General features: G+C 36.9%; 2 protein-coding genes and 1 long non-coding RNA gene across 23 annotated transcripts in view; 1 reads left to right on the forward strand and 2 right to left on the reverse strand.

Annotated features, from left to right (window-relative positions):
- The window catches only part of LOC113686537 (potassium voltage-gated channel protein Shal), a 25794-nt gene extending 22275 nt beyond the window's left edge, over positions 1–3519 (reverse strand). For 2 of the 11 annotated variants that reach the window (XM_089207473.1, XM_089207471.1), the window contains exons 1-2: positions 3304–3318; positions 2080–2194 (exon numbers count right to left, since the gene is read on the reverse strand). The gene's annotated coding sequence lies outside the window, so the exon portion shown is untranslated. Of the gene's footprint in view, positions 1–473; positions 611–2079; positions 2195–2313; positions 2408–3303 lie in introns of those variants that run through there. The other 9 variants (XM_089207458.1, XM_089207470.1, XM_089207461.1 and 6 more) reach the window with 8 other exon arrangements.
- Positions 3500–15310, reverse strand: LOC113686572 (potassium voltage-gated channel protein Shal). 10 transcript variants are annotated; one of them, XM_089207483.1, is made up of 6 exons: positions 11926–12025; positions 10944–11139; positions 10353–10413; positions 8042–8123; positions 5028–6204; positions 3500–4641 (listed from the first exon to the last, which is right to left on the reverse strand). In XM_089207483.1, exons 5-6 carry the CDS (start codon positions 6155–6157, stop codon positions 4422–4424), a joined length of 1350 nt encoding a protein of 449 aa, XP_089063609.1. In that variant the 5' UTR covers positions 6158–6204; positions 8042–8123; positions 10353–10413; positions 10944–11139; positions 11926–12025; the 3' UTR covers positions 3500–4421. The 10 variants fall into 10 exon arrangements, with proteins under 10 accessions (XP_089063609.1, XP_089063611.1, XP_089063610.1 ...); XM_089207485.1 differs by lacking the exon at positions 10944–11139 and having other exon boundaries at positions 11926–12056; XM_089207484.1 differs by lacking the exon at positions 11926–12025 and adding an exon at positions 9778–9842 and having other exon boundaries at positions 10353–11073.
- Positions 14308–15395, forward strand: LOC113686570 (uncharacterized). Of its 2 annotated transcripts, none has more exons than XR_003447664.2 (2): positions 14308–14509; positions 15125–15395. It is a non-coding gene; the product is annotated as an uncharacterized LOC113686570 (long non-coding RNA). The 2 variants fall into 2 exon arrangements; XR_016186922.1 differs by having other exon boundaries at positions 14339–14501.
- Positions 15396–16873: the final 1478 nt, after the last annotated feature.

Genomic DNA, 16873 nt, shown 5'->3' on the forward strand with positions numbered 1-16873 from the left:
TTTGCATGAATGAGTTTGTGTTTCACCTTTTCATGGCACTTTTGCAGCAAATTGTATTTAAAAAGTACTCGGTTTAATTGCAGCTGATCACTACTTGAAAGAAAAGTGAATGTAAAAGCAGAATTACTTCCTTAATTACAGTATTCCATATCCAACAGCGATGAGAAGAAAAGATCCTGAAAATGAGGAGGAAATTCTAACAGTTCATGGCTGAACAAGCAAGGTTCTTCGTAACTTTGAAGGAAGCGCTTCACAATTTTACGTGACCAAAAAAAAAGTCGAATCTTCCATTCATGCTATTGATTTCGATACCGTAGCCTGGATATTTCACCCAAATCAAGGAAAGAGCTGCCAATAAGGCAAATGCAAACTTTCCCTGGCCGTTTTATAAATCTGAATCCACCTTACTCATTTATGAGACGCATAGTTATGGACAACTTTTAAAACAGCCTTTGATAAATAAATCACGTTACCTGTTCTTGTAGCCTCCTCGAAACAATTTAGTAATTCGGCTACCGTCTAAGATACAGACGAAGTATAGCGCAAAGAAAGACGGCGAAGTCCTCCAGCGACGAATGACAAACACAGCAAAATGTTACTTTTAAATATCGCGGTTTCTTATCATGTGCGACTGATAAAATATACGATATAATATATGGATATAATATATGGATCGTTTAATTTTTCGGAAAATATGGATCACCGGAATTTGCTGATCCTTATTCTATCAGATAAAACCTGAACATTTGCCACTTCATGATTAGTTCCTTTAAAGTTCTCTAGCGAATTGGGTCATTTAGATTTATCCAAATCAGATTCGATCATAAACTGGAATTCGCCGTTGATCTACACAGCGGTCAAACGTTAAGCATGCGCACGGGGATCAAATTTGGCCAGCTGCGCATCTATTCGCGCCCAAAATCTGACAGAAAAACATGAGCTAGAACCGCTGTCACGCAAAATATGTAAAGAAAAATTGAAACTTCAATAGAAATCGTCTTGTCTTGAGTATTATCAAAAAATTTATACGCTTCTAAAACACCGTGACTCAATGGCTTGCGTGTTTGTTTACAATTTTTGTAAGACAACTTGGGTCTGAAAGCCTGAGAGCACGCTACCTATCCATTACAACATCCACATATGCGCAGACGTTCGACCGCTGTATTCCTCGGACCTGTAACGTGATTTAGTCAGCAGTTTCCTCCAAAAAATGGTTGACTTTGTTGTATGGAGTTGCTTTTGCGATTTTTTAACAGGCTCGAGGAAAGAGGTCTGCTGATACATGTCACAGCTACAAACACCTTTTCCCGTACCCACATAAGCTTGTTATGGCGTTTCAATGAAATTTGACATATGGTTTCTGCTGGTTCCGGCTCAAACCGCTCATCAAATGCTTAGAGGGCCGCAAATTAAATGTGCTAAATCATATTTTATGATTCAATCATATTTTTCACGTTTCCATGAAATTGAACCACTGACCACTGGGCGTTGACTCGGTCCTGATTAAAAAAGTACCATATATATATATATATATGTGTTTGAAAAAAGCGATGGACTAAATATTCAGCATAATTCAGAATTGATGGAGAGTTATGACTTCCTCGTTTGTTTGACGGCGCTAAAACACATTTTCTAATTTTCGTGGAAAAATAGTGTTGTATATACCAAAATTTTCCTGTTGGAATGGTAAAGAATGAATGATATTTCTCTCATTAATTCTGTATTTGATGAGAGATGAGAGTTTCATCCTATCGTTTTTTTCCTTCGCAAAGAAAAAAAGCAACCGATAGACGATTTATATACGAATTTACGCCATCCGATCGTTTTGTCAAATGCAGTAAAAAATTATCTCTTTCGTGGCGCTCCGGTGATAAACACTTTTTGGTTCAGTACAGAGAGACTGGAAACTCACGCAATTCAAGAGGAGCAAACTCTGCAGCAATAACAAGATAAACATGTGGCAATTTATGTGCGAGTTGAAATTAGTTGGGGCGTTTGTTTATGCGAAGTTGTAAAACACCAATATTGCATAACAGGTATGAGAGAGAATTTCTGAAGTCAAAGAAAGCAAGTTCTTACCATGTGCTTATGTTCCTTTGAAGCTTCAGAAATGGAATCCAAATATATTTGTTTGATTGTCAAAAAATAAAACGATTCTCCAACTTGAACTCAAACAGAGACCACTATAGATAACCTGTTGACAAGAAAGCATCGAAATGATGAGCTGAACAAATATAAACGATTACATACAAGCTTTAATGGAATATGTTGTTCTTCACACCTTTCTGAAAGCTGGTAAAAGCTTTTTCTTACCTTTCCTCAAAGAAATTCCAACTTTCTTTAAAGGAAGTTTCAGGAGAAGGCATCGGTATTGAATAACGGGAAAAGGCTTAAGCTGTAATATCCTTGCCTGCTTTTTTTCGGTTTTATTAAATTGTCATTTTTCTCCATTTAATGTGTTTCTGGAACTTTCAAGTGACAAGTGATTGATGTCTTAGCGATTCAGTCGCCAAATCAATCATTTTTATTCTGTCATTTAAGCGAATTATTTCAAAAAAGCTGCGGTAGTAATAAAATATGACAATAGAAAGAATTGCAGTTATAATTTGTTCACACTAAGAATGAGTGTTGGCTATTTAACACATCGCGTCTTTACACCTAGATTGTTGCTGTTGCCACAAACATATTTGTGAGTTCAATTAACGTCGCTTCGTTGCTGATAAAAATAACTGGTTAACCTTTAAAATTTTACCAGCTTTCATGAATATATTTAAATTCCCATTTTCTAATTTATTCTTAAAAAATACTCACAATCGCTTTCTACACTCTAGTGGCCGTGACGAACGTAAGTTTTATTTTTGTCGCATGTTTCTTGATTTCCAAAAACATTTTACCATCGATCTCCACTTTGATTGTGATCATTACCAAGGTAATTTTGAGGAGAAGAAACTATTCATTTTCAACAGTGCTGTTTTGGTGTTTTACCATTCTATCTCAATTTTTCTTAATCATTTGTAAAATCTAAAGGGCACAAATATAATGAGTTGTTGTTGCTATCGTAAACTTTTTTACTTACAAGTCGCTAAAACTAAATTTCAACATCCTAAACCGAGTCCTTTATGTGATGCTAAACTTAGAGAGAATGAACCAAAATTAAATCAACTCATTGAATATCACTGTATGATCAGGCTGCCGACTTTCTCATATAATTTCAACTGATCCTTTGACCATCATTTTGTATTATACCCACCAACGAGGTATAAAACTGTTACATAAAATTAAAATGACAAACATCCTCCTCACCCGTCTCAGTATATCTAGAAATTAAGCTCGTGTATGTGCCAATGTGCAATGCTCTGTAAAGGGCTCGAGTAATTTTTGAAACATCACTTGTAGTTTTTCATGTACAATTTTACCTCTCGTTCTTGATTTGCCTTGAAGTCTTTCAAAAGAAAGCCAAAAAGAAAAAGGATCTTGACAAACACAGACCACAGCTTAAAGCTGACAATGTGTTTTTTTATTATTTGACCGAACGGGCTTATGGGGGGTTTGCAGAACTAATTCCCAGTCTATCACACATCCGTTCCAATCCATCCTTGTTTCCTTTCAGCTTATTCTTACCCCTTTGACGTTTACATACCAACAGAGTTAAATAACTTTTGCACGTCGCAAATGCTCTGAATCCGTAGCAAAAGTTTTCATTAATTCAAATGACAATAATTTCAAAAAAGTTGAGCGCCTTAATATCCTTCATCTATTGAATTTACAATCATTTCCTTTATTCTGGTGACATTACTGTGAGTTTCAGGGGTGATACTGTGTAGAGATATTATAAGCTCGTCACTCTCAGGGGTCAAAGTTTGAAGAGGAATTAGGAATGAAATTTTTTTAGTATAACAAGGGCAATATAACATTGTTTTATTTTTCTAAGGTTAAATGATAGGGATAATTTCCGGAGTAAAACCTACAAGCCGGGTTTCACTTCAGTGTTATTATGAAGACAAAATGAAGGTTACCGCCTTCAACAGCCAATCAGACAAAAGGAAATTACTGCAAGCAGCTGATGAGAAGTAAAAGCCCCAAAAACAAATATTAAACTGCCAGAAGCGCAGGAAAACGCAGGTGCCATCAAAACGTTTATGGCATTAGTTTTGCATCTCATTGATTGAGAGAGAGACGCGAGCTTCTCTAAAAATAATCATAGAACACAGTAAAGCAAAACGAATTTAACTGCTCCAGAATTCCTCTTGTCACTCTAGGAAATTTTATCCCGTAGAGGACTCACTTAGAGGACTCTTGGTTTAAGTCTCTCTTAGTCCCTGACCAAAAAGTACCTTCTCCCAACCATTATAACAAGCAAAGTATGGAAGTAGAAAATGAGAATGCGTATATCGATATTAGAGTTTGCGAGGTTAGTAAATTCACGAGGGATCTCCTCGCTCTGGTCTGTCCGCACTTTTCCTCATTTGCTTAATTTTCTTTTGCAAATCGTCCACATTATAAACGCTAAGCATCTGTTTCTTGAAGATGTCTTTCTCTTGAATTATAGGTATCGGCAAAGCGACCAGTATGACGCCAGCCACGCAACATATGGCTCCTACAGTCTGACCTAAAAATGTGGACGGGACCATGTCTCCATACCTGAAAAACGAAAATAAATAAATAAATAAATAAAGAGAAAAATTAAAAATCTTGGAGTCAGCGCGCACTGAAATGATGCATTTTTGACAAATAGATTCCATGTTGCCATGCGCCTTTTTAGCAATAGATCACAGATGATGTCCTTATGTGGCAAGTACTATAAAATAACACACGAGGCGCAGCTGATTGTGCCGGTCACTGATACTCTAACCACACAGCAGAATGGAATATATTTGTTTTGTATAAAAGAGAAGAAAAACGTTTTTAATGACGATGTTATAACGCATTTTTTGTCTCTGATTTTCATTCAGTTCAACCCGGTTTAACTAAACATATTCTGCTGGTATGAATGGGGTATTAGCTGGTCTGCTGTATGAACAACTCACCCCAGTGTGATCATGGTAACGATGGTATACCACATACTGTCAGGAATACTAATGAACTTTCCTTCCACAGCGTCGCGCTCAATAAAGTATATCATACTTGCAAAAACCACGACAGCAATAATTAAAACAAACATCAACGAGGTGAGATCTCCAACACAGCTGGCCATAGCTGCGCCAAATCTTTGCAGACGTTTGGAATGTCTTGTTAACTTGAAAACTCTAAATATTCTCAAAACTCGAAGAACTACAAAAGCTTCTAAGTTTGATCCTACCACAGACTCTAATAGCAGCGTTAAATAAAAAGGCAAGATCGATAAAAAATCGATGATGTTCATCGGGTTCTTAGCGAATTCCACAATATTCGGACAGACAAGAAGTCTGAGACAGAATTCTACGCTGAAAACACCCACGCAAATATTGTCCAATAGATCCAAGATTCGAGTTCTTTCCTTGCAAACCTTCTCCACGTTTTCGCAAGGTACAGTTTCATAGACAGTTGTAAAAATACTAAGAATGATAAAAAGTCCCACAATGTATATGATGACCATCCCAAAAAACGCTCTGAAGCCGGAATCCGCCTCGCCTTCCAGTAAAACCCAAATCCAATTTCGAGCTCGTCCTATCAAACTTCGAGTTACTACATGTTCGGTTTTGTCGCATACCGACCCGGACGTTGTGCTTTTGCTATCATCAGCGTTATCGTTTTCATTATCATCGTCAAAACAACAGTCGTGCACCTCTTGTGGCATAATCCCGTAAAAGGAGAGTTCATCTTCAAATGATGCATTGCAATCTTCAAACGAACGATGGAGTTTGCCACAACGATAATAATTTAGTATATATCGAAATAAATGCGGATCGCGATCTATGAAATATTCCTTTCTATCCTGGTCATAAAAACGCGCCGCAAGCTCTTCTGAGCCCAGAAGCGTTTGAGGAAAACGTTTCAGCGTGTTTTTCCACGTGACAAATCTACGTCCTCCAACATTGATAATCACTTTGGCATCTGGGCGGCGTCTTTTGAGCCTATCGAGACAAGGATATCCTGAAGATGGTCGACACAATGTTGACGACTTTCTCTCTCTGTAGGAAGCTTTCTTTGTTTGAATAGCGCTAATGTTACTGATCATTTCGGCGTATTAACAATTACGATGCTTTAGATGTCTTGCTCATCACCCTATGAGTCAAAAACAGTGATTATAATGTTAGCAAATTGATATGGCCATCGCAAAACCAAACCAAAGTCATCATAAAGTCCAGCCAGAAAAAAGTAAACAAAAACAAGAAACCAGCGAGATTTAAAACAAGCAAGGGTAACCCCATGTCCTAAGGAGCGGGAAACCTGTGTGCGACGTGATCGCAGTTCTCTCTAGTTCGCATCGGAGTGATAGGTCGGCTGGTCCTGAAGAGAAGTCCCTGTGATGTTTATTACATCTAGTAAATCACTTTAAAACTCACTAAGTAATTATAATGGCCAGCCAAGCAAATAATAATGACATTCGAACTAGCTTATGAGAGTTCTCCCATAATTTAAGATACCGTCCTCCTGAAGGGAAAACAGCGCAGTTTGGAATTTGTACGAGATTGGCTGAGAAGGCGTGTGGATGAATTTCCGAAGACAGTCGCCAATCGTCGATGCAGAGGCAAAGCTTGTCAAATTTGAATACTATCTGTACCTTTCATTTAACTTACATCTGTTAGTATTGATATAAATTAGTGAATCGCATTGTTGTCCTTGAGGATGCATATAAATTTAACCCTGCTTTCTGTAAGCTACACAGTCACAATTCTTCTTAATTGCTACACTCATTTTTAATTTGTAACAGTAATGAAAAAAAACCCTAGCATATTAGTGACTTTCATCTAACGCACTCCTCACTAAAATAGAACGATATTTTGCTTGTTGAAGCTATAAGTAACTTCTTTTCATTAAGAAAAGCCTCAGGATATACTTAAAGCCAAGGATTTCGAAAAGAACCGGATACCGGCGGTCTACCGCTGGATAAAAGACTTCTTACCGCCGCTTCTTACCCTGCAAGCCAGCTTCATCTTTCATATAAATTCATATTTCGCCTACGGCCCCTTCATCGGGCACAGCCGCTCATTGTACCATTTACCAAAACACTGCTTGAAACCCTGCTTTAAACACAATATTTTTCGGTAAAGCGATTCACAATTCAGTTTTGTCACGATACCTGTTGCCCACTTCTTCAGCCGTGTAGGATGTAAGTATTGTTTGCATTTGCGTTGAGAATCCACACCACGAGGACAAAAATTTTACGGCATACAATGGTTTCCAGCCGTTACTGATTCATTACAATTTGTCATAACGTCATGCCGTTAAGTCCCTGCAATGGCTGTTATCTTCGAGGGGGCGTTCTTTTGTGGTTTTCACGTTATCATCTATTCACAATAGGCACAGCTTCCTTAAAATTAATCTCGCGTATAATGAAATAAGATTTAGCGACTTTGTGAGATGGCTTACTCCAGCGCTAACAAATTGCTGTATTGTAAAACATCAGATCAGTATTTGATCCGGTAAACTTCATCTTTGTCCTTTATACTTTCGCCCTCAGTTGCGAGAGCTCTCGAAAAATTTCAGCAGAACGACAAACGGAAAAGTTTCGTATCAGCGGGTAAATAATAAACCAGCATGTCTTCCAAACAAAGTTGTTGTTTTTTTTCACGTTTTTGGCAACCCGTTCACGAATCACACATTCCGAAACCGTAAAAAAATAAACTTTCCACCTCTACTCATTAATTTCGTAGCAAATGGTAATTATTGTTGATAGCGTTTTGCCCCGAGGCAAGTGTTTACATTAAACACCATATAGACCTAAATGTCCATGAAGAAGACCCTCTCGTAACACTCAATTTCGAGGGGTACACACGCTTGAATATTCACTGAGCGTGAGTGATGCCTCGACAAGATTATCTAACCAGTGAATGATGTTTTGATGACAAGAAGCAATGCTTGCAAAATTATAGGAAATTAAAATTGTTAGCTGCCTTACCTTTGAAAACATCGCGCCAATGCGAAAGAAATCGGTCACAAAATGTTCCATCTCACATTTCCAAAAACAATTGAGCTTCCATCTGCAAAACAAGGAATTATGCATGGTTTGCATCGACGCCATAACCACCGTTAGAAAAACTAACACGATATTAAGCCGACGTTTTCATAACATGTCCAACAAAGACTTTAAAAAACCTTTAAGCGATGGAAATTTGTCTTCTAACAACATCATTATCTCAGGAACACAAATGAATAATATATAAATAAATTTTGAACAGCTCGGTTTCCTTTCACGAGGAACCCCATTGTTTTTAAACAATGCGTTGTAATCTACGAGAGAGCAAATGGCTTTAAATTTGTTGTTATTAAATAAATTTTGATGACGCCGGGGAGAGAGTTTGCCTCTTGGATAGCACCGATGACAGCGGAGCGATAGCACATTGATTACTGCATTAAAACCAATCAAACATGTAAATCGTGTTTTGTTGAGAAAACAAATGTAAATGTTTTTTGGCACCTAAAAGCCGTACATATCACTGGTTCGTTTATCTACACGAAGGTAAAGTGACAAAGGCGTTTGTATTGAAAAATTGTTTAAGTCTCGCTTAGGCTAGAAATGCGTGTTTCATTGAAAGCAACTGCACTTTTTGAACCTGTGAAAAAGCATGTGATGCCTATTCGGATAAATGTTGTTGGATTGTTGAAAAGAAAACAAAATTAGAGGGAAGCAAATTGGTTCAGTCAATTCGGGGTTTTTTTTTATCACTATTCTCATTGTCATTTTGCAAATTTTTTTTTTTTTTTTTTTTCAATTATTCTTATCATTTTTGCAGACGAATTAAAGCGGCACATTTTATCAAAAACGAAAACCGCCTTGATAAAACATGCGGCAAATGATCTGTTATCTTACTGACAAACAGATGATTACAAAAAGTTATTATTCAAGCTCGAGGAGTTTTTATCTTAATAAAGCAAAATATTTTCTGAACTAAGCTAATGTACAGGAAATATGGAATGAGCCGCTTGAGAAGTACAAGCATGCGCAGAAGGCTGATGTTGAAGCTAAAAGGAAGGAGGTTGTTTTCCAGTCCGGGAAGGCCTCTCTCAGTATTTTGTCGCCGCATCTTACGCTCTCTTGGCAGCATCTAATTTCTCTTTACAATATCACCCCTGAGTCAAACGTGAAAGTCACGAGAATACGTTAAATGATTACCAACTAAAGAATCTCTTGATTGTTATACAAATGCTCCTTGCCAGCATCTTAGGAAACGTATAGAAAAACATATAGAGAATATGCATGCTGATCTTAGGCTGTAAAGGGTTAAGAATGCTACATTGCGATTGAGGTCGAATGATTACGTAAGCTATTTACGTAACATGATGGTTAGCCGCTATTGGCGCATTTTTAACGGGCTCTCATTTGTGCTCTCTTGTCTATTCACGTGATTTTGGTGTCAGTCCCTCAGAGCCCTGCTTTGGTCACTTCGTCTGTTTATTATCATTTTTCTTTTTTTTTTTTTTTTTGTAGTCCTCTAGAATTTTGATTTTGTTGTCTTTCGCCGTCACACGTTTTGTTTTTGTTTTTTTTTTAAATAGCCTTAATTCTCAGTTAGAGACAAGCTGTACATTACAATTACATAACTTGAAAAGGTGACCTCAAGGTCATCTGTTATAACTTTAACACAAAGTTTCATGCAATTTAAAATAATGACTGTGTCATTAAGTTTTAATAACCTTTTTTTTTTCTTCATAGTTCTAAGGGCCTAAGCAACAGGGTGGATTTTACGCCATGGACTCAACTAAAAGAAAAAGATTTATCTTCCATCATAATGTGATTTCAGCCAGTAATTAAATTTTATCCGCTTGTGTTTCTTATTTTGTAGTTTGAATTTTTAAGAGATGATTTACTCAGATATCGTGGAATCCAAACCTACAATGTTGTGTTGACTAGGATTGACGAGAATTGGCGAGAATTACGACATTTTACACGAGCGAACGAGAGTTAACGAATCAGACGAGATAAACGTACATATACCAGGCTTGTATCGTTCGCGCGATAGCTCAAGAGAATGGTGAAATTTTCTGTTGAAGAGGCTAAAAATTGACATAATACTGCCGATAAATAGCACAGAATGTTTATGCATTTTATTTGCTATCTTCTAGCCCAATTTTTGGGCTGAATGGAAGTACTGGTTAACTCAGATTTAAAACTATACCCGCCAAGATATACCAAGAGTTCACTGAAATTTGCTCTATTTCGATAAGCCCGCTGAGACATTCAAGAAATGCATTAATATCTCTTCACTCACCGTAACTCGTAGGGTATTCTGGAGACAATTCTTGTTTACAATAAACTTATGGCTAGAAAAACTCGATAGATTGAAAAAAGAAAAAACAAAATGTCGAATTCCTCAGCTTGAAGAAAACTTCATTATAAGTAGCTGACGAGGAGTTCAAAAACAAAACGCAAATACAAATAATTAATATAAACAACGGTTCGAGAGGGAAGTTCTTATGGCTCTTGCTCCCCTATGAGCCACGGAAAGTTTTTCAGTGATTAAAATTTCACTGGCAAAAATATGGCTTTTTAATTTTCCGATCTATTGATGGTTGCTTAAAAAGGAGAAGCAGCGGATGATTCTTGTTTATCAGCAATCGGCGATGATTCATGGAGGTTATTTTACTAGTGAATACGAAATTATATTCAAAATTATGTATCGAATTTTAACATGGCTCCGAAAATTAACCCCGTCAGCACCTCTGGCGGTATACCGAACGCATCGCCGGAAAAATCATTCGATTGCATCTTCTTCCTTCACAATAGAAGTATGTAATGCTTGCTCGTTATAAAAAAATATAAGAACGCGTTTTCAGTATACAGAGTTAACAGTCGCATTCACCTGTGACATGACCAAAGCTGTCGGCCTGCGTAGTATTTTAGATAATACCACCTTCACTCGTTGAAATATCTTTAAAGCTTCTTTGGATGAATTCAAAGAGGGAGTTTTCACACCTTTCTTTCCAAGTACCAGTCGCTCTTGGAGTTCTTTTGTGACCAGTAATTTTTTTTGGAACAAGATTGTCAAGCTGATCAAGCTGATGTCATAAGCACTCAAAATAAATATACATGTTTTACTTCTTTTTTTCTCTTCTTGACGTTAATATTGGCAGGGGACAACTTTTAATACCGTCTTCGTTTAAAATTGCCCGAGGCGAAATTAATTTTAGTTTGTTGCTAGAAAAAATGTTTATTTTTGCTCACGCATAGAACTAGTAGGAAAATATGGCTGTCTCTATCCATTGTCTGTAGATCTGTTAGAGGCTTTGAGGACTATTCAGAAGTATTAAATCTCGTTTAAAGATTTTCCTTTTGAATCTAGCGCGAAATTGAAGTTTTAATCAATTCTATAAGCTACAGCTGGACTAAAGACTTAATAATGCAAAAAGAATCGTAGCGTCCAAACACATTTAACACGCTGGGATAGCTTGAAAAGACTTCTTTTATGTTTGACCATAGATTGGCTAATTTATTCCCCGAGATAAAAACGCTTTTCTTTCATGCACATTTGTGAGATCTGCGTGAAATTAAAAGAATCTCAACGGGAAGTCTCTGTTGCTTATTCAATATGAATTCTAATTTTTTTTCTCGTGACTCAGCTTTTCAGCTGATTAACGCGAAGTAAAACTTCAAAAATTTACGTCGCCAATTTCATTTAATTTTTCGGTTTCGGCGTCTTTTAGAAGTAAAATCGATCGCTCGAGTTCTAGGCTCTCGTCGCAATCAGCTTCGATCCCTCGAGCTACGGTGCTGCTTACAAGATATTTGAACTAAAATAATGAATATTGTAAATGACTTTTGTACAGATCGGCACAGTATATTACCTCCTCTTAGTGTATATTTTCAGCCGCTGTTTTTTCTCCTTTCTCTTGCCAAGCACTCGGCACTTTAAACCGCGACAGAAATAAAGAGTCTTTACAACAGGAACTTTCAGCGCTATTTATCAACCGAAAGGGCAAATATCAATTTTATCGCCCTTAGAAGTGATAATGGCGGTCTACACAGTGATAGGTGATTGACACTTCCTTATTTTTGAAACCAGATTGTTTGAGTTTGAAAATGTGTTTTAAATATATTAGAGTTTGTTTTAATGGCACCTATAGTGTTTCAGTCTCGGGTAGAAATATATTTTTTTCAAGAAAAACGATTTTCGAGCTATTCCCCTATCGCATAGTCTAGTCAAGTAATTGTTCACCAAATCCTAAGGGATCTTCCATTTGAACGTGTCACTTAAATAGCACCTGCCACAAAATCAACGAATTTAACTAATATATACACGGATAATGTCCACGGTTTTACCAAAGCATTTTAACATCGCAACGAAAACCGAAAGAAGGAAAGTACCACGAGTCAACTTCGATTTAGGATCGATAAAATCAGTCATTTTCCTGTGCTTCCATTTCAAAGGATCACGTTTTGTTCGAGAACGTCTTCAGATGATTTTTTTTTTCTTATCTGTGATAAATTTTCCATTTGTTTTATTTACTCAAATTTGAAAGCATGCAGACAGGTTGTCTTCGTTTCAAACCTTTTTTTTATGAAACGTTCATGCACTGCATGGGTCAAAGCCTCGCTGGAAACAACTGCGCATGTCTTGTTACAGGACCATCTCAAGCAAAAAGGTCCTCTCATAAACATCTTTACTCACGTCATGGTCAGAGCTAGCTCAAAGGCTGTCATATTGCTGTGGTTTCCCGGCGTTATCCCGGGAAGTTCGTTACAACCTTGGTCATGTCTTTCAGCTCTGTCTGAAATGCTTCCAAGTACAGTTTGCCATTTGAGAGGAAAACTAACTGTTCAAACTTTTTGATCGCCATTTCTCGATTTCAATTCATCATTCTGGATAGATACACCTCGATAACAGTGGGCTTCAGCAGAAATTTGATTTTGGGGTTGCGCGGGCGGAACTTGTAATTTCCTGTGGAATATTTTCTCACAAGTTTTTGTGCCCCCTAACTGTATGTACAATATTGATTGACAAAAATTTCTTCTTGAATTCTTTAAAAGCTGTAGACAATCAAAGTTATAGGCATCTAGAAGATGATAATAAACAAAGGAACCTCACTACGTTACGGCATTCGCATCTTTGGTTGAAAATATAAATCACGTACATTTTACTGTTCGAATTTAATTTTGGAATTTTGATTGTATGTCAACTCTTTTCCATTCTTATCCTTTGCTTTCATGTGACTTCATAAAAATCCAAAATCTAAAATAGCGAGAGCTATTGCAGTTCTGCTTCCGAAAGATGAAAGACCTAAACATTTAAAGGGCTTTTGAAAGGGTTTTAGCCTTGTGGGGTTATTTTTTAATATAGAGCTATTTATAATTTCGTAAGTTATCGTCGCTCGAGATAGAAAGCCGATAAGCATGTAAAAGCTGATTTTATCTGAGCATCAGAAACATTAGGAAATATGTTCAGATGAATGTTCACAATGGATGACTAATTACTTTACTGGCGAAACATGACAACAAAAGTTTGCGTTACTTTATGACCGCCACGTTGTTGCTCCTCATATGGGCAATCACGTTTTTGTGCAAAGTTCAGTCCTTATATGGAACGCGAAGCGCACACTTCATAGGCCCACCAATCCAAGGACGCACAAAGGGAGAAATCCTGGGTTGCCTGACATAGCCCCCTTCGATTCTGGACTGACGATAAAACTCTCTTATAGCATACTACAAACATTTTAATTAGCCCTCTTTTCTATCAGGTCCCTTTCTCTAAAAAGGCCCTCATCCGTCTTGAAAACCTGGAGATGAGCCCTTTAGATTTGCATTTACTACCATACTGTAAGAGAGAATTTGTTGCCCGTTCAAAACCTTCTTTTATTTTCGATCTTTTTTGTTCTCATAACTTTTCAATGTTTGATTCACTGGTGATACTGTCAGGAAAAATGAGAAGCGATTTCTCTAAGGACATAAAAGCAAAATTAACCTCCCGTACTCTTATATTCCATGAGATGCCGGTAAACACCTTCCCCGAATTTTTCTTCTCGGCCCCATCCGGTTAAAAAAAAAAGATCGATTTACGAACCCTAAACCTCTTGCATTACGTAGAGAAGTCGCGGTGTTTTTCCTTTGGAATCCGAGAAGTTTTGCACGAGCCACTCCGAGATTTTCGTTCTTTGGATCATACCCTGTTACGATATGCAAATCAAGTTAGGCGACATGATATATTTTCAAAATTAAATCGGTTGTAAGTTGTTTTGTTATGTAAATCTAGCTCACAGACTCGCCTGCAAAACGAAAGAAAACTCTATTTTGTTAACTCAGATGAAAGAAGGTGTCAGAGCTGTTTTAAACGGTACACGGGCGGTACTTGTGGTAGTTAAGCAAGTGAAAGACGGACGATAGAGGCGTATCGCGGTCGCGGTAATAAAGTGGTTATTGCGATCAGGTACACAGGTAGTCACAAAAATACAATCTCTTTGTTATCATCTCGGTTTTAAATCTATTGTGCATGATTTTGGAGACTTGAAACCGCCATCGGAAAGCGATCACAATTTGGCAGAAGATTCAGTTCTGTAAAAGCTTGGATTTACCTCTTTAATTAGTCTGGCTCGGCGAAAAAAAAGAAACACCGTCTGCAACTTTGGAATATATATATCAGTGGATTAAGCGGTTATATCTTTGTTTATCGATACAATGGCCGAAATTTTGATGGAAATTCTGAATCGGCAAGCCGCGTTTAAGCGTCAGAAAAAGAAGGATAAAAGTTTTTCCAGTGAGCGTCTTCAGTATGATAAAACAAAACATTTACTCTTATTTTTGTCAAATGAAACCAAAACTTTAGGGATCTAGCCACTAATACATATTATTTAGAACAATTGAGGAAAATAAGACAAAATTAATCATATTTTCCCATCTAAAGAACTTTAAGGAAAGCTGGAAAATTTGTCGTAATAAATAGTCATGATAACTCAACTCATTTTTTCGAACCAGAGACGAATTGTAATAAAAAATTTTCAAAATAAATCCTTATTCTTAAAACGCATAATTTTAGCTCTGTTTAATCTATAGGTGATATTTTACCGGTAAGATGCTGGACCTACCTTCGAGCTGGGAAACGACGAACTGACCATATCCAACGAAGTCTGAAAAGACACCGTCTGGAAAGAATTTCATGAGTTTACCATCAGTAATAGATTTCCAACAGTTTGTACAAAGAAATGGATACTCTGTGAAATTTCCCTTGTATAGCGAACCAAAAGCTATGAATAAATAATAAATTAGAGGGGCTCGAATATAAACATCTTAACGAAGACTAAATAAACAGCCTTTTCAGATGTCTTACTCGTTGAAAGTTCCAAACCTTTAAGGCATATCCGGAAGTATAATTCATAGTTGACGGTTTCTAACAGAAATTGTAGCCTCACACCGTTCTTAATTCAATCTCAATAGCACCCCACGAGGAAAATATATGTGGGTTGATAGATGTTTTGACAAGTTAAGATCTACCCCTATATAAACATAATATGTCCCAGGAACGACTGACCCAGAAAGTTTCAAATTCAATGTTCTAATCTATTCACATTGATGGAAATTCAGTTTCTCCAGTTTTCTTTAATCATATTTTTTTAAAGTGTAGATCAAACTCCTCCGATAAGAATCAATACTACTTGTAAAAAGATTTTAGGGATATTTGCGTCCTCTTTTGTCTTCAAACAAAGCTATATTCAATAACCCAGCTTTCTGAAATATTTTTCTTGGGGCTTTGTCAATGCAAATCGTGCTGTTTCAATGAATTGATTTCGGTATATGAATTCGGTACAGCCTCTCTTTGATGCGTGGAGACTGACATAGTATTTTCCAGTATTGATCCAACAACCGTTGGGCAAAATTATTATCAAAATAAATTAAGAGATATAAAAGTTACTGACTAATCGGAAATATCAAAGCATTATAGACGGCACTGAAAATATCTCAATTGGGAAAAAAAAATATTTCGAGTGTTTAGCGATAGGGAAATTCGCCGTGCTCTTTTGCAAATTTATGATCGAGAGAGCCTAAGAATTCGTGTGAAGTTCATCGATTTGGTAAGCGTGTTATCACCTACGAGTAGATAATTTGCTCTCAATAAATATTGACTTAAGTTAAAAAGTGGAAGCTCAGTGCTGCTCCAATCACACATTAGACTAGAAGCAATTAGGGTATCTACACTCGAAAACAATTCAATTCCAAAAAATCTTCCAACTTATTGTAACTTAGGATACTAGGATGTCATATCCTATCCTTACTAATAAAACTATGAGAATTGTAACTTTTATCAGTTACCTCAGGATAACAAAGTCTTCATTTAGCTTTTAAATTCCTTCTCAGAGCAGCTGGAAGCTACGAAGAAGTTGTTATAATACTGCTGACCTTGACAGCGTAACAAATTTGCCTTGATTTGTTTCATGCGGTTGCCAAGAGAAAAATTACATCTATTAATGATCGACCCATATTTCCGCAAAATAAATAAATACAATCCTCAGTTTTGTGTGCCTCCTTTGTTTGCGCAGTACAACGCGTTATTTTGCCAAGTGTGACAGCTTTCTTATTGAAAGATTTGGCAACAATCTGGTGTTTGTACAGAGAGGTATTTATGAAATAATGAGCGAACATTCTGCAGGTGGAAGGGTAAACCATGAACGAACCCTCAGAGTGTCTTAAAGGGCTTCATTCCACCAGATTTGTTCTCGAGTTTCTTATTGATGAAGAAATGATTTCGCCAGGAATCTGACCTTGATAATGAAAAATTAATTGGTGTAGCTGACTCCGTGATATTAA

Source organism: Pocillopora damicornis, chromosome 5 (genome assembly GCF_964200805.1).
Source record: "Pocillopora damicornis chromosome 5, jaPocDami1.2, whole genome shotgun sequence".
NCBI lineage: Eukaryota > Metazoa > Cnidaria > Anthozoa > Scleractinia > Pocilloporidae > Pocillopora > Pocillopora damicornis.